Raw genomic sequence first — 22,021 nt, forward strand, 5'->3', positions numbered from 1 at the left:
AGGAGATGAACATTAGCAGTATGAGTGGGAAGACACGTGACTCTCAGAAAAGCATCATGTCTTAGCCTTAGAGAGCCATCTGATGGGCTCACATTATTCAAAGGTTTCCAACACTCTGGCAAACCCTTTACCCCATGACAGTAGGTGAGCTGACGTTTCCTGTGAAGGTATCTAAAAATCCTATCATGCTGTGGCAACCCTCCTCAATAGAAAAGACATAATGCCTTCTCTAAACTCAGAGGGAAACATCACTTATGGTATTTTCTGAGTAATATCTTAAAACATCACATGAAAAAACATTCATGTTACCAAAAAATTGGTGTCTTATGGGGAGATTTATTCTATTCATTTACTAAAGTAAACCATATGCCCTGGAAATACTGTTTACAACCAAGACATTTGAAAAGCTGATATTTTAATTAATGTGTTATTATTAGAATTGACACTAAAAATCCTAAAATTACAATTTCCTAGAAACAATTAAGCTTTGGATCTGATGTGAACTGGCCCAAATTCTAGCTCTGACACTTCTTAAAAGACCATTATCACTCTCCCCACCGGGCGTGGTGGGTGAACAGATAGGAAATGTGAGAAATGAAAAGTGCACAAGGGCTTCCTGGTAGGCAGTGAAACGATGGCTTCTCTAACATGAAACAACACAGGAGGCCATCACGTAGGGAAACACAAAAGGATGGATTGTGATTCTTTATCTGCTTTTAAGAACATGCACACTTAATAGCCAGGTTTTATTTATTCTCCATGTCATGTTTAGTCTTTATTAATATTAATTCCTGATGATACCTGTTCTTTGGGGGAATGGCTACAGAGCTTGAGTTTATCCTTGGGCCAGACTACTAAGAACAAAGAGGTTTCCTGAAGCCATGAGAGTAGTAGAAATGATAAGTAACATTTCAAGGATGAGGTGTGTCCTCAGAGAAAGAAATCATGGTAAAGAAGGCAGTTCTTTCCCTAAGATATATTCTCACTCTTCTGCATCTTGGAGGATATAGCCTCAGAAGGATTTTGGGAGCTTAAATATCTGTGCATAAACTATAGAGCCCCAATAAGGATCATGGAAGCCTAAGGTCAGGATTCTGTTTTCCCAGAAAACCATCAGAACATCCCATTGGTCAGTGATCTGTGAAGGCTTAGGATGGGTGGAACGTTAGATAACAGATGGAATTCCTGTTGAAACAGAAATTCGGAGGGGGGGGGGGGGAACATGCTGTTAAAACTGGTGCACAAGAGAGACACAAACTAATCTTTCAGCACATTATCTATTATGAAAGGGGCTCAAAGAAGAAATTCTGGAGGGGGATGGGACTTAGGAAATTTCATGGTAACTCTCATAGTGCTCCTCAGTTCAGTCAGTTCAGTAGCTCAGTCATGTCCGACTCTGCGATCCCATGGACTGCAGCACGCCAGGCTTCCCTGTCCATCACCAACTCCTGAAGATTGCTCAAACACATGTCCATCAAGTCGGTGATGCCATCCAATCATCTCATCCTCTGTCGTCCCCTTCTCCTCCTGCCTTCAATCGTTCCCAGCATCAGGGTCTTTTCCAATGAGTCAGTTCTTCACATCAGGTGGCCAAAGTATTGGAGCTTCAGCTTCAGCATCAAGACTGTTCCTAGGTCACTCAAAAAACAAGATTAAAAAATTATTTGAAAAGGATGATTTTTACAAAGCATGAAAAACAGTACAACTAAGGCACTGGTGGCTTTTTTATTACCATAAGGTAAAAGAATGACTTGTTGACATGTACTAACAATTAGGAAGATAAAATTTTTATGCATCTGTTTCTATTACTCAACATTTGTGAGTCTCCTATTCTATACTGAGGATTAGGGATACTACAGTGGCTGTCAAAATTTCAGAGGACTGTGACATAGATGTTAAAATTGATCCTGTAACTAGAATGGAAATAAATTTTCAGATGAATGCTTTTCATGAACATTCTGAAGACGAATTTAATGCAGAGTCCAAGGAAATGAAGTATGATTCAATCACTTTTCTACATCATGATTATTGATGATCAAGTAAAAGCTTTAAAATGTGCATCTACTGCCTGATTCGGAGGAGGCAATGGCACCCCACTCCAGTACGCTTCCCTGGAAAGTCCCATGGACAGAGGAGCCTGGTGGGCTGCAGTCCATGGGGTCGCTAGAGTCGGACATGACTGAGCGACTTCACTTTCAATTTTCACTTTCATGAATTGGAGAAGGAAATGGCAACCCACTCCAGTGTTCTTGCCTGGAGAATCCCAGGGACGGGGGAGCCTGGTGGGCTGCCGTCTATGGGGTCGCACAGAGTCGGACAAGACTGAAGCGATTTAGCAGCAGCAGCAGCCGCTTCCTGATTCACTACTTTATTCTACATAGCTTGTTGAAATTTATTTTTATTTTCTATTCCTCAGATTAAACACTTATAATCTATTAATACAGACTTCTTATGTATCTGAAGATAGTGATGAAAAATCATTCTGCAATAACAACATTCATCCTACTAGGATTAACAGACGACCCAAGACTACAGGTTTTTCTTTCAGTGTTTCTGTTTCTTACCTACTCTTCCACTGTTGCTGGAAATCTAGTCATTATCCTCCTCACTCTGGTGAGCTCTCACCTTAAAACACCCATGTACTTTTTCCTTCGAAATTTCTCCATCTTAGAAATAATCTTTACAACTGTCTGTGTTCCTCGATTCCTGTACAGCATGACCACTGGAGACAAACGAGTGACCTATAATGCTTGTGCCATCCAGTTATTTTTTGTCATCCTCATCGGGGCAACAGAATTTTTTCTTCTAACTGCCATGTCCTATGACCGCTATGTGGCCATCTGCAAGCCCCTGCACTACAGCACCATCATGAGTGAAAAGGTCTGCACCATTCTGGTCCTTTGCTCTTGGCTGATTGGGTTAATTGTCATACTCCCACCACTTAGCCTGGGAGTTCAGCTAGACTTCTGTAACTCCAATCTCATTGACCATTTTGGCTGTGATGCATCTCCTCTTCTAAAGATTGTGTGTTCAGACACTCAATTTATAGAGCAACTTGTTTTAATCATGGCGGTGCTGACCCTCATACTCACACTAGTCTGTGTAATTGTGTCTTACACATACATCATCAAGACTATTTTAAGACTCCCTTCGGCTCAGCAAAGAAAAAAGTCTTTCTCTACTTGTTCCTCCCATATTATTGTAGTTTCCATCACTTATGGGAGTTGCATCTTTATCTATATCAAACCAGCAAAGGAAGGTGTGGCCATTAATAAGGTGGTGTCCCTTCTCAACACTTCCATTATCCCTTTGATGAACCCTTTCATTTATACTCTACGGAATAAGCAAGTCAAACAAGCCTTCAGGGACTCTATTAAAAAAATGACATTTCCCAAAAATTAGGTGACTAAAAATATTTTATAAAGTAAAAATATATATACATAAGTATTTCATCTTTTACTATGTGTTCTAATTCAGATCTACAGAGCAGAACTAAAGGTACAGTCTGATTAATCACTGAAATTTCTTTTCTATTTCTCTGAGAACCATGGCCTGAAAAAAAAGTGTTATGGCCTTAATTCAAATAGGCCTTCATTCCTTATGGCTTACTTTCATAAATAGGAATGAATATAGATTTCCAGAACCTATACAACCCCTCACCATCCTGATAGCTGAACCACAGAAAGACAGTAACAAAAATATGAGATGGATTTTTTTCTATTCATTCCTCTAGTTTTATAGCTCTTTGGGGGCAAAATTATTTATCTTAGGATTATTTCCTGATCTAGCATCCACTATTAAGAATAATAAGTTGGCCTTCCCTGGTGGCTCAAGTGGTAAAGAATCTGCCTGCCAATGCAGGAGAGATAGGTTAGATCCCTGGTCTGGGAAGAACCCACCTGTCGTGGAGCAACTAAGCCTGTGTGTCACAACTACTGAATCTGTGCTCTAGAGCCCAGGAGCCACAACTACTGAGCATACAAACTGCAACTACTGAAGCCTGTGCCCTAGAGCCTGTGCTCTGCAACAAAGGAAGTCAAGACAATGAGAAGCCTGTGCACCACAATGAAGAATAGCCCCCACTTGTTAGTGAAAATCCTGCACAACAACAAAGACCCAGCACAGCAAAAAATAAATAAATAAAATAATAGGTAGATGTAATTTTTCTAATCTTGTTTTTTATAATGTACCCCACCTTGCTACAGACTAAAACGGAAATATTTCATGATCAGCTCAGTTCAGTTCAGTCACTCAGTCCTGTCCGACTCTTTGCGACCCCATGAATCACAGCACGCCAGGCCTCCCTGTCCATCACCAACTCCCGGAGTTCACTCAGACTCATGTCCATCGAGTCAGTGATGCCATCCAGCCATCTCATCCTCTGTCGTCCCTTTCTCCTCCTGCCCCAAACTCCTCCCAGCATCAGAGTCTTTTCCATTGAGTCAACTCTTTGCATGAAGTGGCCAAAGTACTGGAGTTTCAGCTTTAGCATCATTTCTTCCAAAGAAACCCCAGGGCTGATCTCCTTCAGAATGTACTGGTTGGATCTCCTTGCAGTCCAAGGGACTCTCAAGAGTCTTCTCCAATACCACTGTTCAAAAGCATCAGTTCTTCGGCACTCAGCCTTCTTCACAGTCCAACTCTCACATCCATACATGACCACAGGAAAAACCATAGCCTTGACTAGATGAAATTTTGTTGGCAAAGTAATTTCTCTGCTTTTGAATATGCTATCTAGGTTGGTCATAACTTTCCCTCCAAGGAGTAAGCGTCTTTTAATTTCATGGCTGCAGTCACCATCGGCAGTGATTTTGGAGCCCAGAAAAATAAAGTCTGACACTGTTTCCACTGTTTCCCCATCTATTTCCCATGAAGTGATGGGACCGGATGCCATGATCTTCATTTTCTGAATGTTGAGCTTTAAGCCAACTTTTTCACTCTCCACTTTCACTTTCATCAAGAGGCTTTTTAGTTCCTCTTCACTTTCTGCCATAAGGGTGGTGTCATCTGCATATCTGAGGTTATTGCTATTTCTCCCGGCAATCCTGATTCTAGCTTGTGTTTCTTCCAGTCCAGCATTTCTCATGATATGCTCTGCATATAAGTTAAATAAGCAGGGTGACAGTATACAGCCTTGACGTACTCCTTTTCCTATTTGGAACCAGTCTGTTGTTCCATGTCCAGTTCTAACTGCTGCTTCCTGACCTGCATCCAGATTTCTCAAGAGGCAGGTCAGGTGGTCTGGTATTCCCATCTCTTTCAGAATTTTCCACAGTTTATTGTGATCCACACAGTCACTTGCTGTTAAACTGTTTTGATGTTTTAATTTTTTTATTTTTGGCATTACTGTCCTTTGTTTTGTTTTTTCCAGTTTCATTTATATATAATTAGCAAATAGCATTGTATTAGCTTAAGTTATACAACATTATGATTTGATATACATATATATTGAGAAATGGTTGCCACAATAAGTTTAGATAGCATCTACCATCTCACATAATTAGAGTTTCTATGTGATGAGACCACTTTAACATGGTTTTTCTTGGCAACTTTTACATAAACTACAGAGTATTTTTAACTCAAGTCACTATAGTGTACATTACATCCTCAGGACATATTTATCTTATGACCAGAATTTTGTACCCTTGACACCCTTTACGCATTTCCCTCAGCCTTGGCCAACCACCAATCTGTTCTCTGTCCCTATGCATTTGATCTTTTTAGATTCCACACACAGGTGATATCATACAGTATTTGTCTTCCTTCCTCTGTTTTACTTATTTTACTTAGCATAATGCCCTCAAGGTCCATCCACGTTGTCAAAATGGCAGAATTTCCTTCTTTTTATGACTGAATGATATTCCTTTCTATATATACCACCTCTTCTTTATCCATTCATAGACCATCTATGGATTCATAGGTTGTATACATGTTCGGGGCTATTTTAAATAATGCCACAAGAAACTTGGGAGTGCAAATATCTCAATGAAATATGTAATTCCATTTCCTTCAATTACATAACCAGAAGAGGGACTACTGGATCATAATATACTTCTATTGTATATTATAAAGCTATTTTTATATTTAATATATATATATATTATAGTACTAAACAGAGTGCCAAGGTTCCCTTTTCCCCACATACTTACCAATACTTATCTTTTTATTATTATTTTATTGTTATTGTTTTTATAGCCATTCTAACAGGTGTGAGGTGAAATTTCATTGAAGTTTTGATTTGCATTTCCCTGATGAATAGTGATATTAAACACCTTTTCATGTACCTGCTGGATATTTTTTATCTTCTTAGGAAAAATGTATATTCAAGTTCTCTGTCCATTTTTTGCCTAAGTTGTTGAGATATCTTTACTATTAAGTTGTACAATTTTCTTGTATATTTAGGATAAGAACACCTTTTCAGGTATATGGCTTGCAAACACTTTCTCCCATTCCAAAGTTTGTGTTTTCACTTTGTTTATTCTTTCCTTTTCAGTACAGAAGCTTTTTAGTTTGATTTAGCTTCTCATTTAATTTTGCTTTTGTTGCTTGAGCTTTTGGTGTCATATTCAAAAAAAAATCATTGCCAATATCAAGGAGCTTTCCCCCTATACTCTATTCTAAGAGTTTTACACATTCAGGTCTTAATATATGTCTTAAATTAATTTTGATTTGACTTTTGTTTATGGTGTAAGATAAGGGTCTAGTTTCACTCTTTTGCATGCAGATATACAGTTTATCCCATCATTTATTGAAAAGTCTATTATTTCCCCATTGTGGGTGACCACCTATTTTAGTCCTACAGACAGTATGGTCATCTAACAACACCAAAGATCTCTTCAGATCAAACATTTCCACCCTTCTGGCCACTATGATAATGACACTTATTTTATCTGTTAGGTTTAAGTGATGCCACCTGATGCCTACACTACAGGTTTCCATCATTCCATTGAATTCAGGGAGCTCTTTTTGATAGCAATATTTCCCATTGCCATCCTTGCCTTCAAAGAATATTCACTACAGAATACTTCAGGAAGCCAAGTCTCCTCATCAACAATGTATTTCACAGAGGCTAATGAATGGAATGTACCCTAGAAATTCCAGGGCTATTCTTATACAGTAGACAAGGAAGTCTTACATAATAAATCTACCTCAGCTTTCCAATCTCCCTAAGTCTTTGGATGCATCCTCAAAAACATAAAGAAGTAGTTCTGGAATTTCAACTACATTCAGTGTAGGGAGTCGAGGAGAACTGGGGAAATGAACACATTTTAATAATTTTCCGATATTTTTCTACATTTGCTTCTTTTTGTCCCCCTTCTCTACAAAGATGGAGTTTAAAAACATTAATGCACATTTAATTTGAACATTTGGGCCAAATAGAGTCCTGTCCAAACATTTGAGAGGCCAGAACTTGAGAGGATAAAACTGTTTCAAAATGATTTAAATATTATCAGAATAAACTTAATGAATCTTCATAAAGATACAGATACATCCAGGCTTCCAGAAGGTAAAATCCATAATGTCTGACATAATCAAAATTCCCAGACATTCAAAGAATCAGTAAATACAGCATATAATGAGAAGAATGAATAAAAATAGACTCCCAAAATGGCACAGATAATATAATTAAAATATAATATAGCTAAAATAGCAATATAACTATACCCAGTAGGTTGAATACTATAGATAATATTTTAAGTAAAAATATTAAAATTATTTAAAATATTCAAATCAAACTTACACAGTTTAAAACTGCACCACCTGAGAAAAATAAGCATTGAGTAGTTTTAATATAAATTAAATATTACAGAAGAGGGGGGCCGTCCTAAGATGGCAGAGGAATAGAACAGGGAGACCACTTTCTCCCCCACAAATTCATCAAAAGAACATTTAAACGCTGAGTAAATTCCACAAAACAACTTCTGAATGCTGGCAGAGGACATCAGGCACCCAGAAAAGAGCCCATTGTCTTTGAAAGGAGGTAGGAAAAAATATAAAAGACAAAAAAAGAGACAAAAGAGGTAGGGATGGAGCTCCATCCCAGGAAGGGAGTCTTAAAAACAGAGAAGTTTCCAAATACCAGGAAACACTCTCACTGCCGAGTCTGTGGCGAGCCTTGGAAGCAAAGGGGGCAACATAACAGAGAGGAAAAATTAATAAATAACTAAAACCCACAGATTACGAGCCCAATGGTAACTCCCCCAGCGGAGAAGCAGCGCAGACACCTGCACCCACCACTAGCGAGTGGGGGATGGGCAGGGAGGAGCGGGCTACATTGCTTAGAGTAAGGATCTGCCCTGAATGCCCCAAGTGCAATATGAGCAAACTAACTTGGGCTAGCAAACCAGACCACATTCAAAGCCAGCCCTAATCGAAGACATCACCAGGACCATGCACACAACAAAGGACTGAACAGAGATAGCCGGCTGCAGACCATCCCCCTCCGGTGACAGGCAGCCAGAGTTTGAAAGGGGCAATCGCAGCCCCAGAGAGACATTCCCTGCAAAACTGTAAGCAAGCTTCCTTGTTAACTAAGACTTCTTGGGATTCTGGATGGTCAACATCCGCCTAAGAACATGTGCTGGTTGTACATCCAGAAAACCGAGCAGCAGGGACAGGGCATGTGATAAGTCGCAGTGACCACACTCGCCAAACACCTCATCACCTGAGCTGCTCAGATATGGGAAGGGCATAAAACTCAGGCCCAGCAAGTCTGTGCCTCTGAGGACTACCCGAGTGCCTGAACCTGAGCGACTTAGACCTGGGAGGTGCATGCGGCCCAGGGCCAGCCTCAGATGATCCCTGGCGGAGCAACCTAGAGCCTGAGCAGGATGGACAGGGAGGGCACACGTGCCATGAGCAGGGGCAGGCCCAGTGTGGCTGAGTCACTGCGAGCACACGCCAGTGTTATTTGTTTGCAGAGTCCCTCCCTCCCCACAGAGCGACTGAACAAGTGAGCCTAAAAAAAGTGTCCACCACCGCCCCCTTTGAGTCAGGGCGGAAATCAGACACTGAAGAGACCAGCAAACAGAAGAAGCAAAACAGAAGAAACCGCCTTGGAAGTGACAGGTGCAATAGATTAAAACCCTGTCGTTAGTACCGACTACATAGGAAGGGGCCTATAGATCTTGAGAAATATAAGCTGGACCAAGGAACTATAAGAAAATGAACTGACCCCATAATACCCACAACACCACCAGAAAAAGGCCTAGATATATTTTTACTATTTTTACGATCATTCTTTTTTTAACTTTTTTTTTAATTTTTAAGTACTCTATTACTCCTTTAATTTTCACTTTTATAGCCTACTATTACTTTGCAAAAAAAAAAAAGACCCTATTTTTTAAAAGTAAACTTCATATATATATATATATGTATTTTTTATAATTTTTGTGACTCTGTTTCTGTTATTTTTTCTCTCTATCTTTTTTTCTTCTTTTCTTTAATATTGAATTTTTGAAATTCCAAACCTTGCTCTAGAGTTTTAATTTTTGCTTTTTGGTAATTCTTATCAATATACCTTTAAGAACCCAATTTTCAGTACCTATTTTTATTTGGGAGTGAGATAACTGGTTTGACTGCTCTCTCCCTCTTTGGACTACCCTTTTTCTCCACCAGGTCCTCTCTGACTCCTCCTAACCCCCTCTCTTCTCTACCCAACTCTGTGAATCTGTCTTCCAGACGGTGGAGAACACTTACAGAACTGATTACTGGCTGGATCTATCTCTCTCTTTTTGATTCCCCACTTTTATCCTCCTGGTCACCTCTGTCTCCTTCCTCCCTCTTCTCTTCTCTGTATAACTCCGTGAACATCTCTGAGCGGTCCAGTTGTGGAGTGCACATAAGGAAGTGATTACTGGCTAGCTTGCTCTCTCCTCTATTGATTCCACCTCCTCTCATTCGGGTCACCTCTAACTCCCTCCTCCCTCTTCTCTTCTCATTGTAACTCTGTGAGCCTCTCTGGGAGTCCCTCACTGTGGAGAAACTTTTCATCTTTAACCTAGATGTTTTATCAATGGTGCTGTATAGAAGGAGAAGTCTTGAGACTACTGTAAAAATAAGACTGAAAACCAGAAGCAGGAGGCTTAAGTCCAAACCCTGAGAACACCAGAGAACTCCTGACTCCAGGGAACACGAAATGACAGGAGCTCATCAAACGCCTCCATACCTACCCTGAAACCAAGCACCACCCAAGGGCCAACAAGTTCCAGAGCAAGACACACCATGCAAATTTTCAAGCAACACGGGAACACAGCCCTGAGCTCCAATATACAGGCTGCCCAAAGTTACTCCAAAACCATTGACATCTCATAACACATTACTGGACACTTCATTGCACTCCAGAGAGAAGAAATCCAGCTCCACCTACCAGAACACCGATACAAGCTTCCCTAACCAAGAAACCTTGACAAGGCACCTGTACAAACCCACACACAGCAAGGAAACTCCACAATAAAGAGAATTCCACAAACCGCCAGAATACAGAAAACACCCCAAACTCAGCAATATAAACAAGATGAAGAGATAGAGGAATACCCAGCAGGTAAAGGAACAGGATAAATGCCCACCAAGCCAAACAAAAGAGGAAGAGAGAGGGAATCTACCTGATAAAGAATTCCGAATAATGATAGTGAAAATGATCCAAAATCTTGAAAACAAAATGGAATCACAGATAAATAGCCTGGAGACAAGGATTGAGAAGATGCAAGAAAAGTTTAACGAGGACCTAGAAGAAACAAAAAGAGTCAATATATAATGAATAATGCAATAAATGGGATCAAAAACACTCTGGAGACAACAAATAGTAGAATAACAGAGGCAGAAGATAGGATTAGTGAATTAGAAGATAAATGGTAGAAATAAATGAAACAGAGAGGAAAAAAGAAAAACGAATTAAAAGAATGAGGACAATCTCAGAGACCTCCAGGACAGTGTTAAATGCCCCAACATTCGAATCATAGGAGTCCCAGAAGAAGAAGACAAAAAGAAAGACCATGAGGAAATACTTGAGGAGATAATAGTTGAAAACTTCCCTAAAATAGGGAAGGAAATAATCACCCAAGTCCAAGAAACCCAGAGAGTCCCAAACAGGATAAACCCAAAGCAAAACACCCCAAGACACATATTAATCAAATTAACAAAGATCAAACACAAAGAACAAATATTAAAAGCAGCAAGGGAAAAACAACAAATAACACACAAGGGAATTCCCATAAGGATAACAGCTAATCTTTCAATAGAAACTCTTCAGGCCAGGAGGGAATGGCAAGACATACTTAAAGTGATGAAAGAAAATAACCTACAGCCCAGATTATTGTACCCAGCAAGGATCTCATTCAAATATGAAGGAGAAATAAAAAGCTTTACAGACAAGCAAAAACTGAGAGAATTCAGCACCACTAAACCAGCTCTCCAACAAATACTAAAGGATATTCTCTAGACAGGAAACACAGAAAGGGTGTATAAACTCGAACCCAAAACAATAAAGTAAATGGCAATGAGGTCATACTTATCAATAATTACCTTAAATGTAAATGGGTTGAATGCCCCAACCAAAAGACAAAGACTGGCTGAATGGATACAAAAACAAGACCCCTATATATGTTGTCTACAAGAGACCCACCTCAAAACAGGGGACACATACAGACTGAAAGTGAAGGGCTGGAAAAAGGTATTCCATGCAAATAGAGACCAAAAGAAAGCAGGAGTAGCAATACTCATATCAGACAAAATACACTTTAAAACAAAGGCTGTGAAAAGAGACAAAGAAGGACACTACATAATGATCAAAGGATCAATCAAGAAGAAGATATAACAATTATAAATATGTATGCACCCAACATAGAAGCACCACAATATGTAAGACAAATGCTAACAAGTATGAAAGGGGAAATTAACAATAACACAATAATAGTGGGAGACTTTATTTTTTTTTTTTTTAATTTTATTTTATTTTTAAACTTTACATAACTGTATTAGATTTGCCAAATATCAAAATGAATCCGCCACAGGTATACATGTGTTCCCCATCCTGAACCCTCCTCCCTCCTCCCTCCCCATTCCATCCCTCTGGGTCGTCCCAGTGCACCAGCCCCAAGCATCCAGTATCGTGCATCGAACCTGGACTGGCAACTCATTTCATACATGATATTTACATGTTTCAATGCCATTCTCCCAAATCTTCCCACCCTCTCCCTCTCCCACAGAGTCCATAAGACTGTTCTATACATCAGTGTCTCTTTTGCTGTCTCGTACACAGGGTTATTGTTACCATCTTTCTAAATTCCATATATATGCGTTAGTATACTGTATTGGTGTTTTTCTTTCTGGCTTACTTCACTCTGTATAATAGGCTCCAGTTTCATCCACCTCATTAGAACTGATTCAAATGTATTCTTTTTAATGGCTGAATAATACTCCATTGTGTATATGTACCACAGCTTTCTTATCCATTCATCTGCTGATGGACATCTAGGTTGCTTCCATGTCCTGGCTATTATAAACAGTGCTGCGATGAACATTGGGGTACTCGTGTCTCTTTCCCTTCTGGTTTTCTCAGTGTGTATGCCCAGCAGTGGGATTGCTGGATCATAAGGCATGTCTATTTCCAGTTTTTTAAGGAATCTCCACACTGTTCTCCATAGTGGCTGCACTAGTTTGCATTCCCACCAACAGTGTAAGAGGGTTCAGTGGGAGACTTTAATACCCCACTCACACCTATGGATAGATCAATTAATCAGAAAATTAACAGGGAAACACAAACTTTAAATGATACAATAGACCAGTTACCTAATGGATATCTATAGGACATTTCACCCCAAAACAATGAATTTCACCTTTTTCTCAAGCACACACAGAACCTTCTCCAGGATAGATCACATCCTGGGCCATAAAGCTAGCCTTGGTAAATTCAAAAAAATTGAAATCATTCCAAGCATCTTTTCTGACCACAATGCAGTAAGATTAGATCTCAATTACAGGAGAAAAACTATTAAAAATTCCAAAATATGGAGGCTGAACAACACGCTGCTGAATAACCAACAAATCACAAAAGAAATCAAAATATGCATAGAAACGAATGAAAATGAAAACACAACAACCCAAAATCTGTGGGACACTGTAAAAGCAGTGCTGAGGGGAAAGTTCATAGCAATACAGGCACACCTTAAGAAACAAGAAAAAAGTCAAATAAATAACCTAACTCTACACCTAAAGCAACTAGAAAAGGAAGAAATGAATAACCCCAGGGTTAGTAGAAGGAAAGAAATCTTAAAAATTAGGGCAGAAATAAATGCAAAAGAAACAAAAGAGACTGTACCAAAAATCAACAAAGGCAACAGCTGGTTCTTTAAAAGGATAAATAAAATTGACAAACCATTAGCCAGACTCATCAAGAAACAAAGGGAGAAAAATCAAATCAATAAATTTATAAATGAAAATGGAGAGATCACAACAGACAACACAGAAATACAAAGGATCATAAGAGACTACTATCAACAATTATATGCCAATAAAATGGACAACTTGGAAGAAATGGACAAATTCTTAGAAAAGTACAACTTTCCAAAACTGAACCAGGAAGAAATAGAAAATCCTAACAGACCCATCACAAGCACGGAAATTGAAACTGTAATCAGAAATCTTCCAGCAAACAAAAGCCCAGGTCCAGACGGCTTCACAGCTGAATTCTACCAAAAATTTAGAGAAGAGCTAACACCTATCCTGCTCAAAATCTTCCAGAAAATTGCAGAGGAAGTAAACTTCCAAATTCATTCTATGAGGCCATCATCACCCTAATACCAAAACCTGACAAAGATGCCACAAAAAAAAGAAAACTACAGGCCAATATCACTGATGAACATAGATGCAAAAATCCTTAACAAAATTCTAGCAACCAGAATCCAACAACACATTAAAAAGATCATACACCATGACCAAGTGGGCTTTATCCCAGGGATGCAAGGATTCTTCAATATCTGCAAATCAATCAATGTAATACACCACATTAACAAATTGAAAAATAAAAGCCATATGATTATCTCAATAGATGCAGAAAAAGCCTTTGACAAAATTTAACATCCATTTATGATTTAAAAAAAAAACTCTCCAGAAAGCAAGACTAGAAGGAACATACCTCAACATAATAAAAGCTATATATGACAAACCCACAGCAAACATTATCCTCAATCGTGAAAAGTTGAAAGCATTTCCCCTAGGGTCAGGAACAAGACAAGGGTGCTCACTTTCACCACTACTATTCAACATAGTTTTGGAAGTTTTGGCCACAGCAATCAGAGCAGAAAAAGAAATAAAAGGAATCCATATTGGAAAAGAAGAAGTAAAACTCTCACTGTTTTCAGATGGCATGATCCTCTACATAGAAAACCCTAAAGACTCCACCAGAAAATTACTAGAGCTATCAAATGAATATAGAAAAGTTGCAGGATATAAGATCAACACACAGAAATCCCTTGCATTCCTATACACTAATAATGAGAAAATAGAAAGAAAAATTAAGGAAACAATTCCATTCACCATTGCACCGAAAAGAATAAAATCAGATCAGATCAGATCAGTCGCTCAGTCGTGTCCAACTCTTTGCGACCCCATGAATCGCAGCACGCCAGGCCTCCCTGGCCATCATCAACTCCCGGAGTTTACCCAGACTCGCATCCATTGAGTCAGTGATGCCATCCAGCTATCTCATCCTCTATCGTCCCCTTCTCCTCCTGCCCCCAATCCCTCCCAGCATCAGAGTCTTTTCCAATGAGTCAACTCTTTGCATGAGGTGGCCAAAGTACTGGAGTTTCAGCTTTAGCATCATTCCTTCCAAAGAAATCCCAGGGCTGATCTCCTTCAGAATGGACTGGTTGGATCTCCGTGCAGTCCAAGGAACTCTCAAGAGTCTTCTCCAACACCACAGTTCAAAAGCATCAATTCTTTGGCGCTCAGCCTTATTCACAGTCCAACTCTCATATGCAAACATGACCACAGGAAAAACCGTAGCCTTGAATAGACGAGCCTTTGTTGGCAAAGTAATGTCACTGCTTTTGAATATGCTATCTAGGTTGGTCATAACTTTCCTCCCAAGGAGTAAGTGTCTTTTAATTCCATGGCTGCAGTCACCATCTGTAGTGATTTTAGGAATATATCTACCTAAAGAAAGAAAAGACCTATATATATAAAACTATAAAACAATGGTGAAAGAAATCAAAGAGGACACTAATAGATGGAGAAACACACCATGTTCGTGGATCGGAAGAATCAATATAGTGAAAATGAGTATACTACCCAAAGCAATCTATAGATTCAATGCAATCCCTATCAAGCTACCAACGGTATTTTTCACAGAGCTAGAACAAATACTCTCACAATTTGTATGGAAATACAAAAACCTTGAATAGCCAAAGCAATCTTGAGAAAGGAGAATGGAACTGGAGGAATCAAGCTGCCAGACTTCAGGCTCTACTACAAAGCCACAGTCATCAAGACAGTATAGTACTGGCACAAAGACAGAAATATAGATCAATGGAACAAGATAGAAAGCCCAGAGATAAATCCACGCACATATGGACACCTTATCTTTGACAAAGGATGCAAGAATATACAATGGATTAAAGACAATCTCTTTAACAAGTGGTGCTGGGAAAACTGGTCAACCACTTGTAAAAGAATGAAACTAGAGCACTTTAAACACCATACACAAAAATAAACTCAAAATGGATTAAAGATCTCAACGTAGGACCAGAAACTATAAAACTCCTAGAGGAGAACATAGGCAAAACACCCTCCGACATACATCACAGCAGGATCCTCTATGACCCACCTCCCAGAATATTGGAAATAAAAGCAAAATTAAACAAATGGGGCCTAATTAACCTTAAAAGCTTCTGCACCACAAAGGAAACTATAAGCAAGGTGAAAAGACAGCCTTCAGAATGGGAGGAAATAATAGCAAATGAAGCAACTGACAAACAACTAATCTCAAAAATATACAAGCAACTCCTGCAGCTCAATTCCAGAAAAATAAACGACCCAATCAAAAAATGGGCCAAAGAACTAAATAGATATTTCTCCAAAGAAGACATGCTGCTAAGTCACTTCAGTCGTGTCCGACTCTGTGCGACCCCATAGATGGCAGCCCACCAGGCTCCCCCGTCCCTGGGATTCTCCAGGCAAGAACACTGGAGTGGGTCGCCATTTCCTTTTCCAATGCATGAAAGTGAAAAGTGAAAGTGAAGTCGCTCAGTCGTGTCCGACTCTTAGCGACCCCATGGACTGCAGCACACCAGGCTCCTCTGCCCATGGGATTTTCCAGGCAAGAGTACTGGAGTGGGGTGTCATTGCCTTCTCCGAAAAAGACAAACAGGTGGCTAACAAACACATGAAAAGATGCTCAACATCCCTCATTATCCGGAAATGCAAATCTAAACCACAATGAGGTACCATTTCACACCAGTCAGAATGGCTGTGATCCAAAAGTCTACAAGCAATAAATGCTGGAGAGGATGTGGAGAAAAGGGAACCCTCTTACACTTTTGGTGGGAATGCAAACTAGTACAGCCACTATGGAGAACAGTGTGGAGATTCCTTAAAAAACTGGAAACAGAACTGCCTTATGACCCGGCAATCCCACTGCTGGGCATACACACCGAGGAAGCCAGAATTGAAAGAGACACGTGTACCCCAATGTTCATCGCAGCACTGTTTATAACAGCCAGGACATGAAAGCAACCTAGATGTCCATCAGCAGATGAATGGATCAGAAAGCTGTGGTACATATACACAATGGAGTATTACTCAGCCATTAAAAAGAATACATTTGAATCAGTTCTAGTGAGGTGGATGAAACTGGAGTCTATTATACAGAGTGAAGGAAGCCAGAAAGAAAATCACCAATACAGTATCAGTTCAGTTCAGTCGCTCAGTCGTGTCCGACTCTTTGCGACCCCATGAATCGCAGCACGCCAGGCCTCCCTGTCCATCAACAACTCCCAGAATTCATCAGACTCACGTCCATCGAATCAGTGATGCCATCCAGCCATCTCATCCTCTGTCGTCCACTTCTCCTCCTGCCTCCAATCCCTCCCAGCATCAGAGTCTTTTCCAATGAGTCAACTCTTCGCATGAGGTGGCCAAAGTACTGGAGTTTCAGCTTTAGCATCATTCCTTCCAAAGAAATCCCAGGGCTGATCTCCTTCAGAATGGACTGGTTGGATCTCCTTGCAGGCCAAGGGACTCTCAAGAGTCTTCTCCAACACTACAGTTCAGAAGCATGGATTCTTCAGCACTGAGCCTTCTTCACAGTCCAACTCTCACATCCCTACATGAGCACAGGCAAAACCATAGCCTTGACTAGATGGATACTAACGCATATATATCGAATTTAGAAAAATGGTAATGATAACCCTGTATGCGAGACAGAAATAGAGACACAGATGTATAGAACAGTCTTCTGGACCCTGTGGGAGAGGGAGAGGGTGGGATGATTTGGGAGAATGGCATTGAAACATTTATAATATCATATATGCAACGAATTGCCAGTCCAGGTTCGATGCATGATACTGGATGCTTGGGGCTGGTGCACTGAGACGACCCAGAGGCATGGTATGGGGAGAAGAGGGAGGGGGATTCGGGATGGGAAACACGTGTATATCTGTGGCGGATTCATGTTGATGTATGGCAAAACCAATACAATATTGTAAAGGAATTAACCTCCAATTAAAGTAAATAAATTTATATTAAAAAATAATTAAAAAATAAATATTACAGAAGAAAAATTTTGTTAACTGGAAGAAGCAGCAATAAAAGTTCTCTACATAAAACATGCAAAGAAATAGATCCTTAAACAGAATTAACAGAGCATCAGGGAACTGTGAGATAAATTCAAGAGGCCTTATACGTTGTATAGTTTGAGTCTCCTTTTAAAAATAGAAAGGATGAAAAAATTTTTGAAGAAATGAGCAGGTGATGTCAGCAACATAGTGGAGTGAAAAATAACTTTGTCTCTCCCCTTCAATCTACAACCAGTAAAACATCCACAATGCAACCCAAGAGTATTCTATCCAGCAAAGTTATCATTCAGATATGAAGGAAAAATAAAGACTTTCCTAGACAAATAAAAGTTTAGGAGGTTCATCAACACTAGATTTACCTTATCCTTGCCTGCTAAGTCACTTCAGTCGTGTCTTACTCTGTGCAACACTATGGACTGTAGCTCACCAGGCTCCCCTGTCCATGGGATTCTCCAGGAAAGAATACTGGAGTGGTTTGCCATGCCCTTCTCCAGTGGGTCTTTCAGGCTCAGGGATGGAACCCATGACTTTTGTATCTCCTGCTTTGGCAGATGGGTTCTTTACCACTAGCACCACCTGGGAAGCCCAGACCTGCCTTGTAAGAAATGATAAAAAGAGCTCTTCTACCAGAAACAAAAAGGCAAAAGCACACAAAACTTTTAGCAAGGTGATAAATAGAAAGACAGAATCAGAAAATTGAAACTCTTTATCAGAATAGATTTTTAACCACTTTGTTATAGCATAAGGGAAATTAGAAAAAATAGCTATAGCTACTTCAATTTGGTAACAACCTCACCATATAAAAAGGGATAATTTAAGATATCAAAACACAAAAAGGGAAGAAGAAAGGATGGAATCCGTATAGGTTAAATAATGATAAGCTATCAGTAGAGAAATGAGCTATTTTATCTCCAAGACATTTTATACAAACCCCATAGTAACAATAAAACATAAATCTAGAGCAGAGATGCAAAACATAAAAAAAGAGAAACATCATAGAAAAACTACCAAGCCAAAATGGCAGACAGAAACACAAGGGAAAAGAAATAAATGGAGACAGAGAGCAACCAGAAAATAAAAGACAAAATGGCAGCACTAAGTATTCATCTATCAATGATCATCCTAAAGGTAAATGGATTGAATTCACCAATCAAAAGACATGGGGTGACTGGATGGATTAAAAAACAGACCCAACTACATGCTGCCTCCAAGAGACACAGTTCAGCTTTAAAAACAAACACAAGGCTCAAAGTGAAAGGATAGAGAATGAATGGTCCAGGCAAATGACAGCCAAAAGAAAGTTGTCAAGCCATACTCATATCAGACAAAAATAGACTTTAAGCCAAAAAAAGTAACAAGAGACAAAAATGGGCAGTATCTAATGATCACTGGGACAATTCATCAGGAAGACCATCTCTGCCATAGTCCATCAAGATGTTTTTCAAAAATGTACTATAAATACAGAGAGAGAGAGAGATCTTCTTTCTCCCCAGCTCATTCCTCTGCCAAGGAACATTTTTAATCACTCTCTCCCAATAGTGGGAGAAGTATGATGTGTCATGTCTATTCAGTGTGAGAAAACTCCATAGAACAGTAGTGAGTGGCCTGAGGAGAGGAAATACCTGCCCCAGTAAAGGCAGCAAGAACACTCCTCTGCTGCATCATCTGACATGAGCATCAAGGATGAAAATGTCCAGAAATGACAGCAGAGATAGTCAAACATAAAGCTTTGCTTAAGGTCACTGGACAGTAATTTGTTGTTCCTTGTTCAGTCATGTCCAACTCTTTGCAACCCTATGGACTGCAGAACACCAGGCTTTCCTGCCCTTCACTATTTCCCAGAGTTTGCTCAAACTCATATCCATTTGGTCAGTGATAGCACCCAATGATCTCATCCCCTGTCACCCCGTTCTCCTCCTGCCCTCAACATTTCCCAGTATCTGGACAGTAATAAGCCAAAGCAAAACAAAAAATATATCCTGGAAAGAGGCAATTTTTTGTCCAATAATTGGAATGAAAAACTTTCCATTGCTTCAAATACCAAAGATCATTTCATTGCCTACCAGAAAAATCATAAGTAGAAGATGAAAAAATGAAAATACAGGTCAAGTAGCCCTAGAATATCAACTTTGACATTTAAATGCTAATGAGTCTTCAATATCAGAACAAGCAACTAGGGTAGCATGGAGGAAGAAGCAGGATCTTTGTACTCAGATAAACTTTTGTTCTAAACGTGCATCACCACTATAGGGCATCCTGATTATTCATTTCTCTTCTCCTTAATTTCCTCATCTGTAAAAAGAGGATAAGAGTGTTTTTTTTTTCACTTTATCTGAGATTTATGTCAAAGATTAATATATATGTGTGTGTGTGTATATATATATATATATATATATATATATAAAGTGCTAAATAGATTTTCAAATTCTAGGAATAATCTTAAGATTCAGCAAAGAAATCAAAACAGAATGCAGATGACATCAGACCACCCTCAGCGTCTCTGAGGACACTGTCTCCATTGCTACGTGTGTTTTTGCACTGTTGATTAAGCTTCCACCAATTCATTAGTACTTTGGAAACTAGGTCACCAAGGACTATTTTGTTGTTCACTCAAATGTTCCCTGTGCACTGGTAGCATACTAAATATATAAAAGAAATGTTCCTATTACAGAATTTGCAGAGAAGATTGTCTCCCCACCCAAAGATCAAATATGCCCTAACAAAACTCAAGAGAAGTCTTCCTTTTCTCTGCACCATCTCTTTTCCCTTTGAACTAACAGAAGAACTTGGAACTCTAGGATCAGATGTCATTTTAGAGTTGACAAGGGAAATGGAGACTGAGACAGGGATCTTTGTATCAGGAGCCATGAAAATCTAGGAAAGTTCTGTTGATTGTCAGATTTGCCTGTGAGAAGATTTGTGTGTGTGTGTGTGTGTGTGTGTGTGTGTGTGTGTCCATCCATGCAGGTCTCTATGGAGAATGAGATTGGGAGCTGAGGCAGGTGAAATGTGAGATTAGGAAAAGAAGTGAATAAAAGCTCCTCACTAACTCAATGCTTCTCAGACTGTGGTTTCCTCAAAGGCTGCTGCTTATAAAAATTGTCTAAAAATTGTCAGTGTTTAATTTGTTATGAAAGTCTTTTTTCCATATTCCCTAACTATATGCAAAGGGTGAGTTCAGTCAATTTTTAAATGTGGGTTTTTAGTTCATTATAATTATGCAAAAGGTAATCAGCACTCATTTCTACTATGTTGTGACTGTGGCAGGAAAATACTAACTTCATGTTCCTTCAGAATAACAACATACTATCTCTCCAGTAAACCATTGGCCCCATGTGCTAAGGGAGGGATTTCTGTTTCAAAAGCATGTATATGAACCCTGAGCAGTGCACCTCGATAACTCACCTAAGGTAAGTGATAATGCTGACAATTTTAGTAGGAAAAAAAAAAAAACCTAAAGAAACTGAATGAGCATAGAAAAATAAGAATAGTTACATAGTATAACTGAGGGCTAAGGAACAAACTTGGAGCAGTTATTATCCCAAATCTAAAGTGCGTTTTCACTTTTATCTGTGTTACCACATCACTGAGTATGCACTACAGTGAAATGTTATCTCCCACTGGTAGCCTGAAAACTCCTAGAGGGAAGAGATCCAGTTAATGGTTGGATTGCCAGTCTCTGATATTATGCTCTTTATGTAATAGATGCTTTTTAAGTATTTCTTTGTATGAGTAAGTGTAGATTATCTAAATAAACTGTGGACTTTATTTAATAATAATGTATCAGTACTAGTTCATTGGGCTTCCCTAGTAACTCAGTTGGTAAAGAATCTGCCTGCAAAGTAGGAGGCCCGGGTTTGATCCCTGGGTTGGGAAGATACCCTGGAAAAGGGAATAGTTACCCACTCTAGCATTCTTGCCTGAAGAATTCCATGGACAGAGGAGCCTGGTGGGTTGCAATTCATGGGGTCTCAAAGAGCTGTACACGACTGAGTGACTATCACTTTTATTATAGTAACTTTATTCATTATAGTTCCAGACTGCAAATAACCCAAAACTCCACCATGACTGAGCAGATTGAAAGGGAATATATATGCCAAACATATAGATGATTCTTAAAAACATCCTGAGTGAAAACCAGATTTAAAAGCTGATTCCATTCACACAAAATTCTTGAAAACTAATTTATACTGACAAAAAGCAAATTAATGATTATTTGGGGTGGC

The 22,021-nt window shown here is 39.3% G+C and overlaps 1 protein-coding gene across 1 annotated transcript; it reads left to right on the forward strand.

The window, feature by feature from the left end:
- Positions 1-2,451: 2,451 nt before the first annotated feature.
- Positions 2,452-3,402, forward strand: LOC129641605 (olfactory receptor 6C2-like). The gene has a single exon (XM_055566275.1). The coding sequence runs from the start codon at positions 2,452-2,454 to the stop codon at positions 3,400-3,402; it is 951 nt and encodes a 316-aa protein (XP_055422250.1).
- Positions 3,403-22,021: the final 18,619 nt, after the last annotated feature.

Source organism: Bubalus kerabau, chromosome 1, assembly GCF_029407905.1.
Source record: "Bubalus kerabau isolate K-KA32 ecotype Philippines breed swamp buffalo chromosome 1, PCC_UOA_SB_1v2, whole genome shotgun sequence".
NCBI lineage: Eukaryota > Metazoa > Chordata > Mammalia > Artiodactyla > Bovidae > Bubalus > Bubalus kerabau.